This window comes from Bos indicus x Bos taurus, chromosome 22 (assembly GCF_003369695.1).
Source record: "Bos indicus x Bos taurus breed Angus x Brahman F1 hybrid chromosome 22, Bos_hybrid_MaternalHap_v2.0, whole genome shotgun sequence".
In the NCBI taxonomy this organism is placed as follows: domain Eukaryota; kingdom Metazoa; phylum Chordata; class Mammalia; order Artiodactyla; family Bovidae; genus Bos; species Bos indicus x Bos taurus.
In genome coordinates, this window is record NC_040097.1 from 2,705,116 (window position 1) to 2,728,386 (window position 23,271).

Consider the following 23,271-nt stretch of genomic DNA (forward strand, 5'->3'; position numbering starts at 1 on the left):
TGAGCGACTGAACACAACCGACCTGTGTACACAGCACTGTCACCCAGGTGTCCTTAGCTGATGCAAAATCTGAAAGATGTAGAGCCAAGCCTTTTTAGATAAATGCTTTATTTTTTTCTCAAAATGTTACAAAAGTTATTTCTCCTAAACATCTACAGTGTTCAGGGCTTTATACATGGATCCAATAATGAATAAAATCTGGTTAAACACTGATCCATTCTTCCTAACTTTTAAGTCACGCCCTCCTCCGGGGATCTTCTTGACCCGAGGACCAAACACGTGTCTCTCTCGTCTCTGCACTGCCAGGCGGGTTCTTTGCCACCAGTGCCACCGGGGAAGCCTCTTAGTAACATGCAAGTCTCGTTGTTTTTCCTGTTGTGGCTCTTCGTTCTAGTCCTCTGCTGCCCTGAAGTGTTCCTGGCAAAGCAGGCAGCAGTATCGCCTGAGGGGGCCTGCGCTGACCCGCTCCGCCTGCACACAGCGTCAGGGAGCTGCCTGAGGAGCAAGGGGGCCCCCGAGGCCGGGCCTGAGCCGTCTGCAGCGGCTCGAGTGTGGACGCAGGAGGACTCTGCCCGGGAGCAGAGTCTGGGGCAGAGCCGAGCCGCCAAGGAGGTGACTGGTCGCGTCACAGCTTCTCAAACGGGAACAGGTGGGCAGCCGCTTCCTTCTTCTCTCTCCTGGTCTTCCTGGGGCACTTTGGCTTCTCAGCCTCTCGGTTTTGGGGCCAGGAGGCCGCTAGGATCCTGGCCGCTTCTGCTTGAGAGCTGGTCCCCTCCTCCTCATCTGATGAGAGCCCGCCTCCCACATCCGTGTGGGGAGCGGCCGCCTCACTCTGGGGGGCCGGGCCAGGGCGGGGGAGACAGGAGAAGCGGTGGCGTCAGGAAGCCCACGCGTCCAGGAGCGTGGCCGTGGGATGCGGGGCCAAGGGACTGCCCGCAGAGCTGCCAAGGCCAAGGGACTGCCCGCGGAGCTGCGACCAAGGCCAAGGGACTGCCCGCAGGGAGCTGCGACCAAGGCCAAGGGACTGCCCGCAGGGAGCTGCCAAGGCCAAGGGACTGCCCGCAGGGAGCTGCGACCAAGGCCAAGGGACTGCCCGCGGGGCTGCCAAGGCCAAGGGACTGCCCGCAGGGAGCTGCGACCAAGGCCAAGGGACTGCCCGCGGGGCTGCCAAGGCCAAGGGACTGCCCGCACGGAGCTGCGACCAAAGCCAAGGGACTGCCCGCACGGAGCTGCGACCAGCCCAGCAGCTGACTGCCAGTGGCGCTCTGCACTGATTGCCTGGGTTTTGAACCAAAAAAGTGCCCAAATACTTAAAGCACTAACAGTCGGTGTCGGATGTTCCGAGGGAGCAGCCCTGGAGGCCTCGAGTCTGGGGAGGCAGGGGCAGAAAGCTCGGGCAGGAGGAAGGAGCCCATGGGAACACAGAGCTGGGAGAGGGGGCATCAGGGATCTGAGGAGGGAGCAGATGCAGGTGGGGCGGGGGGGTGGTCAGATGCTGCCAGAGCACGTCTCCACGTCTGACCCGGCACTGACGCACCACTCCGTGTGACTGTGCCCCCACGGGAGCCCTTAGGGGCCACAGTGCTGCAGAAGGGCCTGAATGAGCACTGGGGGCGGGCGGGCCTGCAGGGGTGGTTGCAGCCCCAGGGGCAGTATGAGGCCAGGTGCAGACACCTGTCCGCCCAAGTGGGCTCAGCACCGGGTCCAGCCCATGGCAGGCACCCTGTGTAGACGGGGCAGGGCCCACGGCCTGACTCCAGGACACCTTTCTCAACACGGACAGGACACGGCCCAGGAGACACAGGTCTGCGGCCCTCCCCCGGGCACGTCAGCCTCCGGGGACCACACTGACCTGGGCCCCGTAGCGAAGCTTCAGCCGCTCCCGGATCAGCAGCCCTTTGACCAGCAGCTTCCAGTTCCCCAGAGCCCGCTTCTCCCTCTTCTGCAGAGGCGGACAGAGAATGGGAGATGCTAAGCACGGCCATTCAGGAACAGATACAGGGGACACAGCGGGTCGGCAGGGCCGCTTGGTCTATGTCTCATGAAGCAATACACAGGAGAGGCACCAAAGCCAAACCCCTCTCCTTAACCGGTACCAGTTCTGAGGTGTTTTGGGGAGAATGGGGGGGCCCTGGACCACAGCAGATCCCTTTAGGAGGCAGTCGGAAGCGGAAAGCATGCGAGGCCCGGCTCCCCGCTCCTCACAGCCGTGGTGCACGCGGCCCGGGGGGCAGCCCCGCCTTGTGTGCCCCCGGCCACCCGCTCACCTCCTTCTCCTTCTTCTCTATGAGCGCCTGCTCGTTCTCCCAGGCGGTCAGGAGCACGTCTCTGTACTCCTCGCAGACCACGTAGCCGTCGGTTCTGCGGGGTCAGCACACGTGGTCCTTGAGCCCGCGCCTGCTCTGGCCTCTCTGCTCCCCGCCGTGGGGACAGCCGGCCAGCCCTAAGCACTCGGGCCCTGAAGGACTTCCTGGCCGGTGGCCCACCGTCCTGGCCAGGGCTGTTGGCAGACACCACCCGGGCGGAAGGCGGGCCGATGGACCCTCCCCTCTCCTCCTCCACCGCGGGAACAGGCCGAGGCCACCAGCCAGGAAGCATGCTGCTCGGTCACCCTGAGCGCCCTCGGAACAGTGTTTAACCTGGCACCTCAGGGTGCTGGTTTCACCGGCTTTGCAGCCTCTGGACAGAAGCCCCAGAGGGAAAGTGTGAAAAGGTCAAGGATCAAGGCTGATCCTGCAAATCCAGAGGAAAACCCTGAAAGTAAGGGCTGGGGCCTCGCCCCCACGCGGCCTGCCGCCCTGCCTCCCCGCCGCGGTGGCGCGCCCCTCACACACATGGGATGGCAGTAGCCTTTGTGGAAGTCGAAGCCGGTGACGGCCTGCGCGCAGTCGATGTTCAGCTTCCGGGCCACGCGGTGCAGGTTGGGCAGGTTCAACTGGACGCAGCCCACGGGCATCATGCTGGGCAGGAACAGGTACACGTTCCCAAACTCGTTCCGGGGCACCTGCGGAGGGAGGCGCCCAGGTCCAGCCAGCCGCAGAGGGAGGCGGCCTGGTCCCGGCCCCCGCGGACACGGCCCTCCTTACCTTCCCGTCCACGGCCACCGGCGGCTGGTACTCCTCGGTCTGCCATCTGCCAAACAGGCCCAGGTCGTTGTAGTCGTGCAGCTGCGGCTCGGCCTGGCGGGCTCTCCGGGCCCGGTTGGAGTAGCCTTTCACCATCTACACCAGAGGGAGTAGCCACCGCTCACACCACGCGCTCCCAGCGCACTGGGTACTGAGCTCAGTACACCCTTTCCCGCAGGCCCAGAGGTGGGTGCGTCATTAGCATCACCCCGTATTAAGAGGTGAGCAATCTAGGAGGTGTGAGTAGTTCACCCCCCGTCACGGCCTTAAACTGTGTCCTGTGTCCATCACTGAAGGGGACAGTGGACTCGAGATGTTTCCACGGCTGGTGAGCGACAGGCCTGCTTTGGGCCGTGACCCGCTCCCTGTGCCTCAGTCCCTTCCCACGAACCAGAGGCCCCCTACCCGGCCCAGCTCCCCAGGTCTCAACAACCCAAAGGGCTCCTCCCAGGGATCTCTCAGAAGCGCCCGTGGCTCACGACTGCCCACACTGTCCTCTGCTGGCTGAACTGGGCCCCGTGTCCCATCCCAGCCTTGCGATCTGTGCTGAATTCACAGGTCTCTGGGCAGTCGACCGACCCAGTGTAGCACTGAGGCCAGGGCAGGGCCCTGGGGCCGCTGTCTCACTAGCCCAGGCCTCGGACAAGCTGCCCTTTCTCAGCTCCTGCTTTCCTGTCTGTAAAATTCATGTGTGATGCCAACTCCAAGGCTCAGCAGAGACCACAGAGAGCTGGTGTGGGCGTGTCCACACTAAGCGGGGCTATGGCCTCTCTGAACACGCAGGGGACACAGATCTGACCCCAGGGCCTCAGGCACACGCCAGGGGTCGGAGGGCTGCTTTCCTGCCCCGCTCTCCCGCGTGCCCACGGTCTTCCCCTGCCCCGGGGCGCGGCCGCCTCCCGTCCCGCGGCTCTCACCTTGTAGGGCACTTCTCCGAGCCGCACCACACGCGCCTGTTTCAGCCACGTGTCCCTGGAGTGCAGCGTGTGCACACAGTCCCTGAGGAGCGGGCGGGAGACAGAGGACCGCTCACACCCACTGAAGCACCGAGCGCCCCGCTGCCTCGCCCAGGGCCCTGGGGAGGCCCACGGCCTGCCATCTTGTGGGGGACGTGTCCACTCAGACCCCAACCCCAACGGCCGCACACAGCACCTCCTTCCACGGGGAGGTCCCGGCAGCTGGGTTGGGGGGGGCAGAGAGCCCCAGCCGTGCAGGTCAGGTGTGTCCCCCCTGCCTTAGGGTTTAGTCGGCTGCTCAACCCCAGATAGAGAAAGAGAGGAACAAGTGTCTAGGTGGCGGCAGGGGCCCCTGACCAGGCAGGGGACAGGGAGCTCCCACACAGACCCTAACCCCTCAGGATTCACCCGCAGGAGGTAGCTCCCAGGCAGGGCACTTGAATCACCTACTCCTGTGCATTTCCCGAAGTTTCCTTTTTTGCCTTTCTTTTCCCATTTACCAAGAACATCGTCTATTTTTTTGTCTTGTAGGTCAATGTTCTTAAAAAGTCACTTATTTCCTATTACCATTTCTTAAATGTCTTCTTCTGGTTGTTATGTTTTACTCATGTTATTAAAACTTTGTTCAGTTATAACTACATGTATTTTACGCTCATTTTCCATGTTTATTTCTCCTTCCTCTTTGGCAATTTCTCTTTACTGCAGAAAAGACACACGTAACATACAATTTACCACCTGAACCATCTTCAGGCCTGTAGCTGTGGCACTGTTACGTAACCATCACCACCATCGTCGCCTGAACTTCTCATCCTCCCAGGCTGAAACTCTATACCTTTTAAAATATCCAGTGATTTTAATTTTCACTATAAACCCTTTACTCCTTCCTTTTATGTGTTCGTTTGACTTCAGTTTTGGGGTGTTTTTTTTTTTTTTTTAATTGCCCATATAAACCTTACCCGCCCTACTTATTTTTCCTCCTGTAAGATCGGCCTGCCCCCGATCTTTTAATCCCTGCGGTTTTAACTTTCAGGCTTTAAGCTGTTACACACTCCCCCACGTCCCACCCCCGCCGCTGCACACGGCACGCATGCGCAGTCAAACTCATCTCCCGGCCCTCGGAAGGCCGCGAGCCGCACTGGGCGGCTCCGCACCTGGAGTAGACGGCCTCCCCGCGGCAGTACCCGAGAACAGCGGCCGTCTCAGGGTAAATGGCCTCGTACTTGAGGAGGTGCCTCTTGAGAGCGTAGAGAGGGTGGTTCTTATACGTGCCGATGACGGTGGGCAGAGGCTGGTCCAGGTGCTTCGCCTGAAACTGCAAAGGCCAGAGAGAGTCTGCCGAGTGTGCTACATGCGTGCTTAGTCCTGTCTGACTCTTGCGACCCCACAGACTGTATGTAGCCCGACAGGGTCCTCTGTCCATGGGATTCTCCAGGCAAGAGCGAGCTCTGGGCGCGCCCCGCAACCGACAAGGCACCTCCTCAGCCCTCCGCACTCCTCCTGGGAGCTGAGTCCTGGGTCGCGGCAGGGATGCTGTGCGCGGGCGCACGCTGAGCGGGGGCTACACTGAGTGTCTTCCTCTTTTACTTGGGACGACTTACCTGACTTACATCAAGCTTCACATTTCTAACCGGGCAATGACTGCAAGAACACAGGCTTTGGAGCCAGAGCAACCTGGGTTCCAATACCAAGTCCGCTCCTTTCTCAGAGCCTCAATATGCAGCTGGTGAAATCAAGGCTGCAATTACCCCAGCTTGATTTAATCAGAGCGACCCAGCCGCTCTGACCATTAACTGAGGCAACACTCCGAACCCCTCAGCGCGGGCCCGGCGCTACGCCCGGTCCTTACCTCCTGATCCTCCCGCTGCTCCCTGTCCACCAGCGGGCTCCGGTAGGGGCGCAGGGTCTCCGCCCACCAGGCAGCGTCCACGCGGCTCTTGCGGGTCGCTGTCAGCCAGGCGGGGTCGTACCTCTGCGTGACGTCGCGCACGCAGCCGGCGCCGTCGATGCCCACGACGTAGGTCACGGGCTTGGTGGCGTACTGGTAGCAGGTCAGGGGCTGGCCCACCACGCCGTGCACGCAGTCCACACACACCCACTTCTCCTCGCGCTCCAAGAACACCTCCAGCCACTGGTCCACGCCGGCCGCTCCCTGTCTGCCTGCCTTCCCGCCGTCCCCCGACGGCTTCTTGCCTCCCTTCCGCTTACTGCCCGCAGCGCTCGCCGATGCTTCTACGAAGCCAGGGCGCAGACCGCGGCTTCCCTGCTGGGACTTGGACCTGCTCTTGGACCCCGCCTTCGTCCTCTGAGGGGCGGGGGCCCTCCGCGGCCTCGGCAGGCCGGGCTCGGAATCCTCGTCGGACGGGCGGCAGCTGTCCTCGCTGGAAGGCTCAAAGTCAGAGCCACTGCTGGCTGCGTCACTCCCGCTCTCCTCCTTGTAGGACACCTTGGCGGCCACCCGCCGCCTCCGGGCCTGCGCTCGCCTCTGGGTCCCCCGCCTCTGCCCCCGAGCCTGGCCCGCGTCCTCCCCGCTGGACGGGGACTCCCCCCGCGGCCTCCTGCCTGCGGCCGCCTTGGCCCCCTTCCCTCTGGCACGGGCCCCACCAGCGCCCCCAGAAGACGCGTGCTCTCCTCCGCTTCCTCCGCTGGGCTTTCCAGGAGCGTGGCTGGCAGCTTCTGAGGAGCCCCCAGGGGCCTCTGTGGATCTTTCCTTGCAAGGTTTCTTTCCCTTAAACAGAACAGGAAATTTCTGCTTTTTATCTTTAGCTAATGATACGATAAAGATTCTGCCATCTAACAGGCCTAAGTCCCGCTGGAGCGCCAGCATACACGAGAGGTCCCCAGCTCAGTGACGGGCTGGCTGCCCTCCAGCGGGGGTGAGAAAGCGTTTACTAAATTCTACAGCACCCGAAAGGAGCCCACAGTCTGATTCTTCTCACTGTAAAGTGAGCACAGGATGTGGGAACAGACAAACTCGGGTTCACATTCCACTTCTGCATCTTAGTTTTATGTGATTTGGATAAATCATGTCACCGCTGAGTTTCAGTTTCCTCAGCAGGAGTACCCATCTTACACATAAGGCACTTTTCAAGGAAAATCGCATTATTAAGAATTCAGAAATTATTAAAACTTGACTTCTGGACCAAATTTCAGACAGTGCCAGCACCCCCAAGGAGCAGCGTTCACCCCCCTTCCTGGGTGACGGCAGAGTTCAGAGGCTCCCCATCCTCACCCCACACCACTGAGGAGGACGAGGACCTCTTTACTGTACCATCCACAGACGAGAAACGAGAGCACCAAGTAGCCCGGCCCGCAGGCCCCTCTGCACATGCAAAGCCCAGGCTGCTGGATGCCCGCCCTGCACACAGCTTCCCTGCACAGCGCCTGAGCCAGGCCCACTCGGAGGAAGCCTTTAAAAGCAGTCTCAGGAGCAGGTCTGTTTAAGTCTCAGGTAATTTCTCACTCCTCCCTGACCACCCAGCCTTTCCTCTGGAAGGCCCAGGAACGTCACCTTCTCTGCTGATAACTTCAGAGGAACTGGCTGCAGAGACAGTACGAGGCGGGTAGGGAGATGCAGGGCCCGGAGAAGCAGCAGAAATATCTACAATGAGAAAGAACAACATGCTCGTCCTTGGGAGGAAGGACTGGAGAAATCCCGTGTGGTGAGTGAACCCTGACGCGGGTAGGGAGGTGCAGGGCCCGGAGAAGCAGCAGAGGTATCTACAATGAGAAAGAGCAACATGCTTGTCCTCAGGAGAAGTAAGGACTGGAGTGATCCCGTGTGGTGAGTGACCCCTGAAGACACGGCAAGTCAAAGGAGCCGGACATGGAAGGTCGCACGGAGCTGTCCCTCGGCTACCTGCAAGGACCGCTCCCAGGACCCGCTTGCGCTCCAGAGCCTATGATGCCGCCCCACAGCAGGGTACAGCAGCCGGCCCTCTGTACCCTCAGGTCCCGCCTCTGCGGGCTCAACCCTGTAGGGAGACGTCTGATCGGCAGTCAGTGAGTCTGTGAACGCAGAGGTGGCAGATATGAGCCTGACTGTACATGTGAAGTATCCAAACTATGAATCCACAGAGACAGACCCAGGCCAGCGGCTGCCAGCTACCGGGGAGCTGGGAGGCCGGGGAACGGAGTGGCTGTGCGGTGGGCACGGGGCCCCCTTCCGACAGGGAATGGAGTTGCTGTGCGGTGGGCACGGGGCTCCCTTCCGGGGCAGCAGACGGGATTTGGGAATAGGCAGTGGTTATACAGCACTGTGAACGGAACTGCTCACTTCTTTTTCTTAAAAAACAGAACAAAACAACTATTGTTTTTGCTTAATAAAACTTCAGGAAGAAAAGGTGTACAGAGATACACAGGAACAGAGTCTGGGAGGATGATACTGAAATACCACTGTTCTCCTCTGGCTGGTGGTTAAACAGCACAATTCCTGGCCAGATACTCAGACGTTTTCAAGCCACATCAGAAGAGAAAGTAAAGATGCTGGTCATATGGTCTCTAAAGATACAAAATGTCTGTCTCTTTCCCTGAACAGAATCTGAGGCTCCGACACAAACATAGGGCATACGCACTGACAGGAATCTTCGAGGATAAAACCACGTTTCTACGTGTTTCGCTGAGACGGAGCTCTACCTGAGGGGATTGTGAGCGTGTGACAAAGCCTGTGTGCACAGAAGCTCTTCGCCATGGCTCCTGGACAGAACCTCCTCGCCGCACAGCCGTCTGCCAGGTCACTGCCCGAGGTGGATGGTGAGGAAACCCCCTTGAAGGACTTCTGCAGCCAACATTACGCCTTTTTGTTTTTTTTTTTAATGTTTATTTATTATGGCTGCACTGGTCTTACTTGTGGCATCTGGGATCTAGTTCCCAGACCAGGGTTCGAACCCAAGCCCCCTTCACTGGGAGCATGCAAGTCTTAGCCACTGGACCACCAGGGAAGTCCCTCCTTGGGACTTTTAGACACTACTTTCGAATACTGTACACAGCTGTAGGGCACCTGACCACGAACGAAGTGCTTTACCCCAGGACGCCGAGGGGAGACGGGAGAGGGGCAGCTTTCAGCGCTCAGGATGGCCCCAGTCCTGACTCCAGTGCTCAGACTGGCCCTAAGGAAGTGATTCCGCTTCTCTGAGCTCGGGTACCTGTTTTTATCTTATGAGAACTGAGCAAGGAAGTGTTTGTAAAACAGCCTGACTGGTGCGTGGCACGTGACCGCCGCTGTCGTTGGCTCACAGACCTACAGAGCACTGCTGCCAGGGGCGCCACTCACATGGACCAGCTCCTCGTCGTCTCTTGCCGAGTAAATAGCAAATCTCCGCTCCAGCGTCGTCTGCAGGCCGTCCTGCTCGTTGGTTGAGAGTTCCGCGTTCACTGTAAACGTTCCGATGAACCTGGAGAGAAACCAGGTACTTCTCTGTGTGAGAGGCCAGGGCAAAGAGAAACCTCGTTCTCCTACGGCCAGAACCCACAGTGGGGAGCCTCAAGAGGGGCTCAGGAGCCCCCCTCCCCGTGCTCCTCTTCCCAGCCTGTCTGGCCAACGTCTGAAGACCCAGCCCAGACCTTCCCCTCGAGGAGGGTCTGTGGGACTGACCTGCACCCAGCCTCTGAGACCCAAATCCTGCCCTATGCTCTGCAGGACAGGCCGCAGGGCCCTACCATTTCACCAGGTTGGACAGGTAGGAGACATCCACGTCTCGGGGTGGCACTTTGGTGAAGCGCGTTGGGATGATGGAGAGGCCAATGGCTTGCAGGTCTGGCTGGTTGCAGATGCTGTTTCGGTAGAAGCCGTTTGCCAGCAGACACAGCAGGTGAACCTGAGAAGAGGGAAATGGGAAGCCTGAAGACCAGAGGGAGTTTGGCTGCCAAATTCAGTGACGTTTCGAGGACAGGAAATACCTGCCGTCATTTCTATATACAAAAACGTAGAACTCCTAACACTGCCGTTTCCCAAGGCTCTGTCTTTCACCCCCTCTTCTCTCTAGATGCTCCTTCCCTCAGAGAGACAAATCTCAAAGCTGCAAAATACAAACTTCCTTTCTAAGAGGTCTTGTCTTTTGGAGATGCATCCTGAAGGATCTGAGGATGAAACGTTAGGAAGCCTGGGGTCTAAAGGACCGTCAGCACGGCCTCTCCCTGCGCCATCCTCCCCTGACCCACCCCGACCCCTCTCTTAAATGAGGCCTTCCTCAGCTGCTGGGGCCCACACTGATCTCCCCTCGCTCTGCATCCTAGGTCTCCCTGTTCTGAGGTCTGTCCTGTTCCATCTGTGAGACAGAAAGCCTTGAACAGTAGAGGACAAGCTCTGTGCAAGTCTCTCTCCCCACAACGCCAGGCTCCTCTCAAGGCCTCAGTGTGTGTCCAGTAAGTACCAGCTGAAGTCAGGAGCCGCCGCGCCTTCAGCTGAGGCCAGACCCAGTGTTACCGGTCGGCTGAGCGGAGTGCTGAGCTGACACCTCATGTGCCCTCCCGGGCAGAGGTCACTGTCACCCCCTTATCACCCCACCTCGCTTCAGGAGAGCCGGAGGCGTGGCTGATGGAGCGCCAGTGCCCCACACACCACCCCTTCGTCGGAGCGGCCCGTCTGCCTGCCCACCGCCTGCCCCTCCTTACCTTGTGCGTGTCCTCGTGAACCTCCTTACTGAAACGTTTCATCATTCTCCGAAGATACGTCTCAAACTCCATTTTGATCTTTTCACTGCAACGCACATTGAACAATCCTGAAGTGGAGGGGGAGGCCTGACCCCACTCGCCCGTCCCCGCTGACACCTTTTGGGGGCAATGACTCAGGCCGCGCTACCCAGCAGACCTGCCGCTGGCCCGTCCTGCGCCTCCTCACCTGCAAACCCTGGCCCAGGTCATTCCCTCCCCTGACCCGCACCTGCCAGGCCTCCAGAGCGGCTGCCCCAGGACCTCCCTTCTGCCCACCCCCCGACTGCCCACTTCCTGGGGCCACTGCCTTGGCGTTAAGTCAGCACACGTCGCTTGTCTGGGCAACGCTGTTCTGCTGTAAGATCCCTCTCGTCTCTGTCCCAAGCCCTTTTAAGAAAACCTCTTGAACAACTTCTTTTATCTACCTCCTTGACACCTGATAAAGTGCCTATCACGTGGGAGACTCAGGACCAGTTAACTACCAGGAGATGCACTGCATACAGCCAGGCCACCAGGGGCTGCAGAGGGACCGGAGACCCCTGGAAGGAGTGGGGGAGGCCCCCAACCACGGCGGGCACTGCCACAGGCCCTGCTGCGATGCCGCGGGACACGAGCCGGGGTGTCCCATCAGCCTGACAGACACAGATGGGGCTCCTCCACTCACAGCTGAAACGTTCCTCAGCCCTCACTCACACGCTGTCCTGAAGAGTCAGTACGGTAACAGGCGCCCTGCACGGCCCCTGGCATGTCTGCGCTCGCCTGGACACAAAGGTTTCGCCTTCAAGTCCTCGAGGTGAGCCCAGGGCTCTCTCGCCTAAGGCTCCTGACAACCTGGACACTCAGCCCGCGTCTCCTATGTGCTTTCCAAAAGCTTTCCTGGGGAGCAGCTGCCGATGGTGAGACGTGACGGAAATCTAGAAGCAAGTGCTTGATCGTACCTTCTTTCTCTGGCCTTCACCTGCTCCGGTGTCTCAATCTCTATCTCCACTGGCTTCACGGGCAGAGCAGATGCAGAGAAGGCTGCGCTTTCCCCCACGTCACCCGGCACGGGCTCACTAACTTCTAGCAACAGTAATTTTTTAGATCAATGATAACAATTATTGTTATAAGAGGCAGTGTACTGAACAACAACAAGGTTCTGCTGGGGTGGAGGAAGTGAGGCAGGAAACTGTCGAGACCCCTGCTCCGAGTTCCTAGGAGAGGCCCTGAGCGCGCACGTCCAGGTGTCTCACTAACCTGCATGAGCGCCCAGAGCAACAGCCCTGGGGGAAGATCCACAGACACAGGGACGGGGGGTGAGTCAGACACAGACCCTGGGGCCATGACGCCGGGGCGTGGGAGCCGTGCCTTGCTCTCCGTATTACTACAGTAAAGTCCGCCCACAGCTCACTTTGTAGAGGTATGACTTCAGACTCGACTGTAAACGTGTACATGGTGAGGCATGCATCTTTTTCATCTCCTTCTCCGCTACACTGCTTGTAAACACTGCTGCTGCTGCTGCTAAGGCGCATCAGTTGTGTCCAACTCTTTTGTGACCCCACAGACAGCGGCCCACCAGGCTCCGCCGTCCCTGGGATTCTCCAGGCAAGAACACTGGAGTGGGGTGCCAATTCCTTCTCCAGTGCAGGAAAGTGAAAAGTGAAAGTGAAGCCGCTCAGTCGTGTCTGACTCTCTGCGACCCCATGGACTGCAGCCTACCAGGCTCCTCCGTCCGTGGGATTTTCCAGGCAAGAGTACTAGAGTCGGTCACCAGCCGAACTTAACTCTGCTGAACTGAATGTAACAGTGAACTTCATTAGCTAAGCCTTTCAAAGCAGCTCTGGACCTAGAAGCAGTGAGCACACCCGGTGTTGGGACCCTGGCTCCTGTGTGCCAGCTCCTACTAAAATGAACAGGGCCGATTCCACCTCTGCCGCAGGGAGACCCTGGAACGCCCGTATATCTATTGTGCCAGAGAACAAAAACATTCTCAGGTCTACGGCCATACCACCCTGAACGCGCCCGATCTCGTCTGATCTCGGAAGCTAAGCAGGGTCGGGCCTGGTTAGTACTTGGATGGGAGACCGCCTGGGAATACCGGGTGCTAAAAAAAAAAAAAAAACAACATTCTCAGAAACTACTGAGGCCACGTTAGACACCACAGCGCGGCTGCTTAAAGGGGCTCCTGCTAGCCAAATGTGGGGGCAATCTGAAAGTCAAAAGGCTAAAGAGGATAACTGCTGACGTAGTTGAATTTTAACGTCCACAGTGATACCCGAAAGAAATGACTAAATAAAAAGTCCTTAAAACGGACACCTCTGCTTTACAAATCAGTCAGCTAATAATTATTTGCGAAACGACAATCAAAACATTGCCACCTTGCAATGCTCACTATAATAATCTTTGATTCAGTCAAGATCACACCGACACCATTAAGTAGAAAAGGACTGGTGCACAGGATCTTCACAGAGACTCAGAAGGAAAATGAGCCTTTACACTGGCACAGCCAGGCAGGGCCACAGACACGGTCGAGCTTAGCATCGCCCGCAGGACCACCCAACGCCAGGTGCCTGTTAGTGGACGCGCTACGAGGCGCAGAGCTCGGTGATGATACGGAGCATTATCATCGGCAGTATTCCTGCCAAAGAACGTTTACTCTAAAGGCAACCAGGTCTTTGGACTCACGGTTCATAGCACAGGCAGGAGGGCATTCAAACAAGCTAACCATCATGATAAACCAGAACATGAGACAGAACAAGAGGCCAGGACTCTGCCAAAATGAAAAAAAAAAAAAAGACAGTGCTATGAATTGGAGCAAACTCCAGGAGATACTCGAGGACATGAGACCCTGGCGAGCTGCTGTCCATGGGGTCACAGAGTCGGCAGGACTTAATGACTAAGAACAAAGAAAAGCAGAGCAGTGGGGCGGGGGCGGGGGGCTTCCCTGGTGTCCCAGTGGTTAGAGCTCCTCACTCCCATGCAGGGGGCACGGTTCAGTTCCTGGGCAGGGGACTAAGATCCTGCTGCTGTGGTGGGTGGAGCCTCTGCTCTAGATTAGAGAAACCAAATACCTTGATTAGATCCTGCACTGGGCGTGGGCAGGGCGGAAACAAGAAAAAAAGGCAGCTATAATGGATCATCTCACAGTAATCAGGGCCTTGATTAGGTGATGACAGTATTTCATCAGGTGGGACAATGCCTTACTCTCAGGAGATAAACGCTGAAGTATTACACATGAAGAGTCAGGATGTCTGTGACTTACTTTCGCGTAGTCCCACCAGCAGAGTTACAGAAAGAGAGACACGGTCCCTACGGCCCAACAGTCAAGTCAGGGCGTCGAGGCGAAGAGAGCCTGGACTCCAGGCTGCATTTCTTTGTAGGTTTGAACACTTTCAAAAGGAAAAGCTAGGAAAAGCCCTGCCAGGAAGGGGGGCTCAAGGACGGTGAGCCTGGCCGCTGTTTACGCGAGTACGGGATGCGCCAGGCCCGTCACGCTCTCCCACAGCCACCCGGCTCACGGGCTGCGCAGGGCTCACCGACCGTCCCGAGAGCAAGCTCAGCTCGCACCGCTGGACGCACTCGCGCACACCGCTGCGCGAGGGGCCAAGCTGGACCCGAGGCACGCGTGAGCACGCGCCTCTCTCACTGAGTGCCCCGCAGGGAGAGAAGGCACAACCCTCTGGGACGCCCTGGTCGTGAACTGTTCCTTACACCAAAGCAAGTCCCTACTGCGACCTTATCTTTGTCTTCCTCGTTTTCCAAGAAAAGGACAGGGCTGCCGTGACATGACCCCGAACAGAACCAAGCAGGCAAACAGGATGAACCGTTCTGGGAGCAGAGGGGGTCATTTACCTTCCACTTCTTCCCAGTCCTCCTCACTGTCTTCCTCGTCGTCCCCCTCGCAGCTGCCTTTGTCCGCAGCGGCCTCTCTCTCCGGGGGCTGGCCCTTCCTGCGGGCGCTCGGCAAGTCCCTGCGCAGAGATCACAGAGGAAGGTGAAGAAAGCGCGCACGTCCCGGTGCCGTGGGGAAGCTAAGCTCCCCTTTCAAGGCTCCTGTTTACTGTGAATCTGCTGCCGTTAGTTGAAGATGGTTTGGGAGCTCTGAGCCTCACACCCTGCATTATCCTGGGCCTCGGGTTCCCAGCAGGATGGGCTCTGATCGGGGGTCTAATACTAGACGTGTCTTCGGAAACAGGAGGAGCGTGATGAACCCGCACCCTGAGGCTGTGTGAAGGGGAACAGCTGTCTGCAAACAGACAGGAAAGGGAGACGAGACCACGAAGAGAATGCAGGGCCCAGAAGGAGAAGCCATGATGCCCGAGCGCACGTGTGCAGCCAGACGCCAGCAAGAAAGAGGGAAGGATTACACTCGCTGCCGCTCGCCGCCTCTGAGGGGCAAGATGAAAGGCGACTGAGGCTGGCAGAATTTAACTCCTAGGCACGTGGGGGTGTGTCATGAGGAACACGGACGGCGGGAGCGGAGGCACAGAACTCTGCAGATGCGCAGCTGGCTACACCCCGGCTCAGGACTCAGTGCTTGTTCACACGCAACATGTTAGTATTCCTGCAAGTTCACACATAAAACATCTTTAGAGCCCCGAGTTACTTTTAGTTTTTGTAAGATTTGACACATGGTGTCCAGTGAGGATATTACCCAAGATTTTAGCACAAATACTTAAATTAACAAGCTTCAGACTGCAGCTCTAAAAAGACAAGGCATTCCCTTTGTAGCCTGCCGCTTCCTTTCAAAAGCACAGAAACAAAAATATCCCCTTAAGAGTAAACGTGGGAGAAATGTCACTTCCCAGCCTAGAGGCAAAAAGGGGAGCCGGGCTCTCCCTGGCAGCGTCCTGGCTGATCTGTACGTGGACTTCTCTGCAGAAAGAATCCAGCAGGTGGGAGCGGGAAGCGGGAAGCTCAGTGGCATTGCAAGGAAGAGTCTTAGGGAAGAGGAGGCGAATGACGGTGGTGAGTCCACGTGCCCCCGTGCTCCTTCCCACAGCTGCCCTGTCCTGGGCTACCTCCCAGCCGGGACTGGGGGACGCCAGGAGAGCCGACACCGAGAGGGCTGGTCTCTGACGCAAAGCGGGAACTGCGGCCTCTCCGTTGGTCCTCCAGCCTGCACCCCCACCCCTCCCCCAGCATTCCCCGGAGGCAGATGATCAAGTGATCACGAGGTCTACACGCATGGTTCACCACATTATCAATACGCTCAGTCACTGTAAGAGGCCCTGCCCTAGATGCCAAGGGGCATACAGAGATGAGCCGGCGTGGTTCCGGCCGCCTGAGAGCTCACAGGCGTGTGCGGCATGGACACAAGCAAGTGTAACAGGCGTCTGTGCACTCACAGGAGGGTATGATGGAGACACAAGTAAGTGTAACAGCTGTCTGAGAGCTCACAGGGGTGTGTGGCTTGGACACAAGCAAGTGTAACAGCCGTCTGTGCACTCACAGGAAGGTATGATGGAGACACAAGTAAATATAACGGACGTCTGAGAGCTCACAGGGGTGTGTGGCTTGGACACAAGCAAGTGTAACACAAGGCAGGTGAGTTACACTCTTCAGAGATGCAGCAAGAAGCCAGAGGAGGAGAGGGAGCCGAGGGGCAGGTGAGTTCTGTTCTGCATCGTCAAGGTTGCAGAACGCTTCCAGGCTGCAGGCAGACTGTGAGCATGTGTCGAGTGAAGGGGGGCGTCCAGCTGGGCAAGAGCAGCGCGAACCCAAGGGGAGCAGGACAGGACGCAGCTGGGACGTCGGGGCAACGCCTCAAGTACCTAATGTCTGTGTGGTAGAAACAGCACCGGGCCAGGAGCTGAAGACCTGCGTCTCATCCTGGCTCCTGCCACCATCTAGCTGTGTAGCCACGAGTAACGCACTCTCTGCAAGCTGTGGTCCTCATCTGCAGAGGCTGGGAGGTGACCTACAGAGTCACCACGACTCTTCCAGTCTTACCAGCGGCCCGAGCGCTACCTAGATGTGTTTAAAGATCCCACCTTTTCCACAGACCCCAGAGACGAGCAACAAGACCAGGTTTCCTTGGTCATACTTCCCTGATGGACCCGGTCAAGACGTTTTCTGCCATCTCACCTGAAATCTTCCCCATCGCTGAGGGCTTCATCCTTTATAACCTGGGGCTCTTCAGATTTCACGGAAACCTTGGCCGCCTTCCTTCTCACTGGACCATCTGCTGAGCCCCCAGCATCACCACAGCCTCTCTTCCGCTTTCCTCGGGAAACTTTTGTGGGAGGGCTCTTCTTTAGCGGTTTCTCATCTTCGAAGACATCTAGATGACCACACGGAACACGAGAGGAGGGACATAGGAAAAGCGGAGACATTGCAGGTTCGTGTGCAGGGTCACAGAAGTCCTCCCTGGTAACCTCTCTCCAGACACCCATCAACATCCCACATTTGGCCAACAAGCAGCGTTCGGCCCCTTCCGCCTCCAGCTGGTCTGCACACTACACGCTTCCTTCATCAGTTACTCTGTTCTACCTCCTAAGGCTATAGAGACAGCAGCACACGACCCATAAAACCTAAACTGCAAACCTGAAATTTTACCTAATGTCCAGCAAGGAAAACGCATCAGTCCACTAATTACCACTTTGCTCGTTACTTCCTGCTGAGACTAATTATTTTAGGGATAATCCACTCCTACTAAGTGCAGAGCTTCAAGTTTATACACGTCTGAGTGTGAAGGACAGGGAAGCCTGGTGTGCTGCAGTCCATGGGGCCGCAAAGAGTCAGACACGACTGAGCAACTGAACAACAATGATTTCCCCTAATCTAAGCTTCTGCTGTCTTTTAAAACCAAACGCTACTCAAAACACATACTTTATGAAATCTATCCAATCTAACCCAAATGTCACTCACACAAGCTTGTGTGTATAAGTCATTTCAGTCGTGTCCAACTCTGTGCAACCCCATGGACTATAGCTTGCCAGGCTCCTCTGTCCATGGCATTTTCCAAGCAAGAATACTGGAGTAGGTTGCCATGCCCTCCTCCAGGGGATCTTTTGAACCAGAAATTGAACCTGTGTCTCTTATGTCTCCTGCATTGGCAGGTGGGTTCTCTACCACTGGCTCCACCTGGGAAGCCCCTCAGCAGCCTTAAGGTTGGAATAAGTTAGCAGTAATTGAAAAACAACTGTTTTTAATAACTAACCATTATTAATAATTAATAAATAAAATAATAACATGTTGTTAAAAGGAAATATAAAAAATCCATACACTATTCGTTTTAGTTCAACTAGGGTATGGTCTCTTAACATATAACTATATTACATATGTTATAATATATTAATACAACAGGGAAAAATATTTTTCTATTATAGTCAGGCAAATTCTCTTAAATCTGAAATAAATCATCTTTTCTCCTCTGCACAACTCTGCTTCAGTTAATATTGCAAAACAAAAATACTCTAACCTTTTTTGAGGTTCCAAAAGGAGCTGTGATATTAACCTAAAGTGTCAAATTAATTCATTCCTTTCATTTATGGTTTGAACTGCTGACTCCCTGGATACGTATTTTTAGTCCCCAAGAATACAATTTTGCATGGAAGAAAAAGACTCTCCCTTTTTGAGCTAAAAAAGAAACAACTAAATTTTAATACATTTCACCTTATTTAGCAGCGTTTGTTTTAATGCTGGCTAAAATCACTGATTCAGTTCTGTTTCTTCAGATTTCTTATTTCAAGGCCAAAAGTTTATTTATGACCTGACAATTTGGTAGGGCATACTGAAAACCAGGATTTCTAGATCTTACAATGGTTTTTAGCCCTCTGTTAATAAGATGCTAAATACTTTCTAGTCTAAACATGCAGGTGGGAAGTTGCTTCAGAAGTACTGTTTCTTCCTCTCTAAACTTGGTTGGTTAAAAGGCAGAGGTGTGCGTTTCTGTGCTTTGAATAGAGAAATAGAGAAGTTGAAAGTGAGAACAAGGGGAACAAACTGTGAATCAAAAGACAGCTTATAGTATCAGTAGTCAAAGTATCCAAAAGTTTTAAAGTCTGGACGCCCATCCATTAAATGGACAGTAATTAAACGATTAATCACGGTACGGTCACACAGTGATATAACCTGGTCATCTTTTAAGACAGAGGAAAAAGACACTCGAGGCAACGCTAAGGGTGCAGTTGTTTGCAGAGTTTCTACCACAGACTAGAAAGAAACACGGGATTGTCTAGGGGCGGTGGTTTCTGGACGGTAGACACATGGTAACGTTCTTTTCCTAAATTCTTTGTGTGTTTTGTGTATGCGCCAGGGTATCAAGGAAGCTATTATCTAGACATTCCATGCAAATGGAAGCTAAAATATAGCTCAGACAGCAACAATCGTATCAGGCAAGATAGACCATAAAACAAAGTCTATAATAATAGACAAAGGCATTATATAACGATAAAGGGCTCAATACAAGAAAACGATACCACTGATAAACATATATGCACCTAACATAGAAGCATCTGAATATATGCAGAAAATATTAACACAAATAAAGGGAGAAGTTGACAGTAATACAATAATTGTAGGCGACTTCAACACCCCACCTACCGGACAGATCATTCAGAAAGAAAAATCAATAAGGTTAACGGTGCCTTAAATGACACATTGGACCAGATGAACTTAATAGGTAATTTCAAGACACTGTGTCCAAAACAGCAGAACACAGTCTTTTCAAGTGCGCATGGAACCTTTTCCAGGATCGATCGACCGCATGCTAGCCACAAAACGAGTCCCAACAAATCCAAGACTGAAAAGGTATTAAGGATCTTTTCCGATGACAGCAGCATGAAACCAGAAATCAATTACAGGAGAAAAATGAAGCACAAATCCACGAGACTAAACAGGATGCTACACAAAGCAACCAGCCAACGATGACTCATGATACCGTAGAGAAAATCAGGAAATGCCGCAGGACGGCGAAAATAAAAACACAAGTTTACAAAATCCACAGGACACAGCGAAAGCAGTTTTAAGAGGGAAGCTTAGAGCAATACAGCCCCACCTCCAGAAACAGGAGAAGTCTCCAACAACCTAACCTACCATCTAAAGGAACCAGAAGTATCAGTCATAAAAAAGAAATGCTGCCATTCGCAACAACATGGAGGATATTATGCTTGGTGATAAAGAGAAAGACAAACACCATGTTTTCCCTTGTATACAGAATCTAAAAAATAAATGAACAAATAAAACAAAAACAGACTCACAGATACAGAGAACAAATTAGTGGCCGCCAGTGGGGAAAGGGGTAGGGGAGAGGCAAGATAGGGGAAGACGATTAAGAGGCACCAAGTGGCAGGCATACAGTCAGTAAATTACCAGGATGTCATGTGTAACACAGGGATATGGTAGATCCTTTGTAATAACTTTATATGGAGTATTAAGTGTGAAAGTGTTGGTCGCTCAGTCAGGTCCGATTTGTGACCCCATGGACTGTAGCCTGTCAGGCTTCTCTGTCCGTAGAATTCTCCAGGCAAGAATACTGGAGTGGGTGGCCATTGCATTCTCCAGGGGATCTTCCTGACCCAGGGATTGAACCCAGGTCTCCTGCATTGCAGGTGAACTCTTTACTGTTTGAGCCACCAGGGGAGCCCTTATATGGAATATAATCCAATATCCAATCATTGTTGTACATCTGAACTAATGCTATAATAACTCAACTATAATTTAAAAAGAGGCCATGTTCCAAGACTCTCCAAGATCTAGAGCTGTCTGCTAGAGCCAGCCGTCCGTTCTGGATCCCCTGGTTCCAAATCTGTGGATTTAACTAACCTCGGATTGAACTTTGCTTGAATCCACAGATGTGCAACCTGTGGAGGGCTGACTGAACTACACTGTTATATAACCTGGTTATTTGAGCAGGGCAGGAATTAACCACTGGGCTTGCTCAGCCAGCTACTAATTTAACAACAACCAAAAAACCCCACCTGCTTAGAACTGCCGGCAGCACCTCACAGCAGTAAGAATAAAATACAAACTCCTTAGTCTGGTCTCCAACCTAAGGGTCCCAGTTATTTCTCTCACCTCAATTCTAAAACATTCCTTTCTAAGAGTTTTAAACTTACTGATTCCTCTGCCCACATCCTACAAAAGGCCCCTCATTACAGTCAGTAATTGGCTGAAAGCACCGTGTCCTCGGACAGGACTTTTTGGCCACTGATCCTGACTCTGCGGCATCTTCCCTGTGCCCATGCCAGTTTTATTACAGAGACCTACTCTGCCTTCTTCATGGCTCCTGGCACCATGGGAATTTGCTTTTTAACTTGTTTGTCCAACCTCCCCTTCCCCAAAGATTACAAGCATCATGAGAGCAGAACCTTGCCTGTCCTGTTGACTGCTACCCTTCCAGTGCCGATAACTGGGCCTGAAAATAGCCAGGTGCTCAGTAAGTATCTGCTGAAGGAGCTAATGATGAAGGAGTAAATCAACGAAGGAATGTTGAGATCGAACATGTAGAAACTACAGGGGCCCTAATAGAAACAAAGCTATAATGGGAAGCCAAAGAGATGGCTGTTGAAAGCAGCGAAGCATCAGCTTTATTTGCATGCACTGTGGTGCTGTTATACACTACGCTGACCAGTCACCAAAGACGAGTCACCAAAGACGAGTCACCGAATCAATTTCAGCTGCAGCCAAAACCACAGCTCTTCCCGGAAGCTGCCTTGGAAACTTACTGCAGCACTCTGGCTCGCAGAGGGCAAATGCGGCTTGAGTGCCCCCCTTGCCTACACGTGGGCTGAGTGATAGAGTTAGCCCATCTGATCACCTCACCCAGACCAAGCCCGGAGCCTGATGTGCCATCTCACTGAAAACTCACAGCCACCCTGCAGAATCACAGAATTACGCAATCTAGAGTCATAGGGGGCCTTACTAGTGATTCGGCCCAATCGTCTACTCAGGTATATGAGGTACCCCAGAAATTCCTTCTACTGCATGCATTACAAAGTTATTTGCACTTAGTATATGCAGAGAAGTGGAGAGGACAAGATGAGATACAGCAAAAAGACAGACATGTTTTCATAAGCTTATCTGGTTAAGACAGGTCAAAAAGGAAGCAACTAAATCACCAAGATCCTCTGTGATGAGGTGTACCTGGGAAAGACCACCTTAGGCAAGACACTCAAGGAGTGCCTGGGTTGAGACCTGCAGGAAAAGAAGGCAGCCATGGCAAAAGCCGCGAAGAACATTCAAGGGAGAAGGAACATCAAAGGCAAAGGCTCAGGTGAGAAATAACGCGGGGTGCCTGAGGAACCCAAAGGAGGCCAAAAAGGAGATTGTCTGGGAGAGGAGAGAGCAGCAGCGAAATCATGTAGGGTCTTGTAGGCCGTTTGAGGAATCTAGATTTTATGCCAAGAGCAGTGGAAGCCAGAGCGTTTGAAGTAGGAGCGTGGCAAGATCTCATTTATTTTTTTCTTAAGATCACTTGCTGCTGCATGGAGAACTCTAACCCTAACCCTAGGGTTAACGTTAGTAAACAGACGATTGCAGTCGTTCAACTGAAAAGTGAAGGTGGCTTGGGCAGGAGGTGTGGCCAGGAAAATAAAGAGAAGTGGAGAGATTTGAGACAGGGTTCTGAGGTGGAAATGACAGAGCTTGCTGAAGGCCTGGAGGTGTGCAGTGTAAAGAAGAGGGGTTTGTTCTAACAAGTGATGAAGTGATCAATGAGGGGGGGATAAGTGGGGAAGGGGCAGGTTTAGTTTGCCCAGGACAAATATAAGAAACCTATTCGATATGCACGTGGAGAAGTCGGCTGGGATCCGAAATCTGGGGGTCTAGGGGTGGGATTTAGCTGAAGGTACCGTTAAGGAAGCCTGGCGTGCTGCAGGCCGTGGGGTCGCAAAGTGTCGGGCAGGACGTAGCGACTGAACAACTACTGTTCAGGAGATCAGCACACTCCCGCACTCTTAAGTACGGGTCCGCTGGTCTCGTGGGGGCACAAAACCAGCGCCTTTTGCCTATTCGCCCTCTGCATCTGCCAGGAGACCGGACTTGACCCTGCGGGCGGCAGGGCGCAGGAAGAGACTGCGCAGGGGAGCTCGCGGTCCGGCCAGGATTGGCGGAACCGCTCAGTGCGCATCCTGCACGGAGGGCAAAGGCGCAGCGACGTCGGAGTGGCCCGGGGCGGGCGCACGCCGCCTGCCTCCCGCGGTCACCGGGACCCGGTCTCCTCCGCGCAGGTGGGCGCAGGATTGCCTACCCGCACCCGCGGGAGGCCGGCCTTGCCCTCCCCGCGCCCGGCCTGCCTCCTGCCCTCCTCCAGCCTCTCCCCTTCAAGCCCGGCTCGGCCTTGCTCTCACCCGCCTCCTCCTCCTTGCGCCGGGCTTTGGTTTCGCCCTTGGCCGTCTGGCCGCGGGGACCCCGGCCAGCCGCGCGTTTCCGCGCCATCTCTGCCCGGGCAAGACTCGCCTGGGAAGGGACGCACCGCGCCGGCGCCGGACGCTGCCCGCGAGCTGGCTCCGCCCCGAGGCGGGGCGACAGCGGCCCCGCCCCCTCGCGTAGGCCACACCCCACTCCGCCCCAGCCCCGGAGTACCAATGCCAGCTGCCGGAAGCGAGAAGCCGCAAGAC

At 54.9% G+C, this 23,271-nt stretch overlaps 1 protein-coding gene and 1 non-coding gene across 6 annotated transcripts; one reads left to right on the plus strand and one right to left on the minus strand.

Annotated features, from left to right (window-relative positions):
• Positions 1-88: 88 nt before the first annotated feature.
• XPC (XPC complex subunit, DNA damage recognition and repair factor) lies at positions 89-23,142 on the minus strand. Of its 5 annotated transcripts, none has more exons than XM_027522795.1 (16): positions 23,002-23,140; positions 16,796-16,979; positions 14,561-14,679; positions 11,668-11,791; positions 10,691-10,775; positions 9,737-9,894; positions 9,351-9,471; positions 7,590-7,679; positions 5,928-6,806; positions 5,233-5,393; positions 4,043-4,124; positions 3,087-3,221; positions 2,835-3,004; positions 2,268-2,361; positions 1,853-1,942; positions 89-832 (listed from the first exon to the last, which is right to left on the minus strand). In XM_027522795.1, exons 1-16 carry the CDS (start codon positions 23,087-23,089, stop codon positions 626-628), a joined length of 2,787 nt encoding a protein of 928 aa, XP_027378596.1. In that variant the 5' UTR covers positions 23,090-23,140; the 3' UTR covers positions 89-625. The 5 variants fall into 5 exon arrangements, with proteins under 5 accessions (XP_027378596.1, XP_027378595.1, XP_027378598.1 ...); XM_027522794.1 differs by having other exon boundaries at positions 16,796-16,991; XM_027522797.1 differs by lacking the exon at positions 2,268-2,361 and having other exon boundaries at positions 16,796-16,991; positions 23,002-23,142.
• On the plus strand, positions 12,703-12,821 carry LOC113881064. The gene has a single exon (XR_003507920.1). It is a non-coding gene; the product is annotated as a 5S ribosomal RNA (ribosomal RNA).
• Positions 23,143-23,271: the final 129 nt, after the last annotated feature.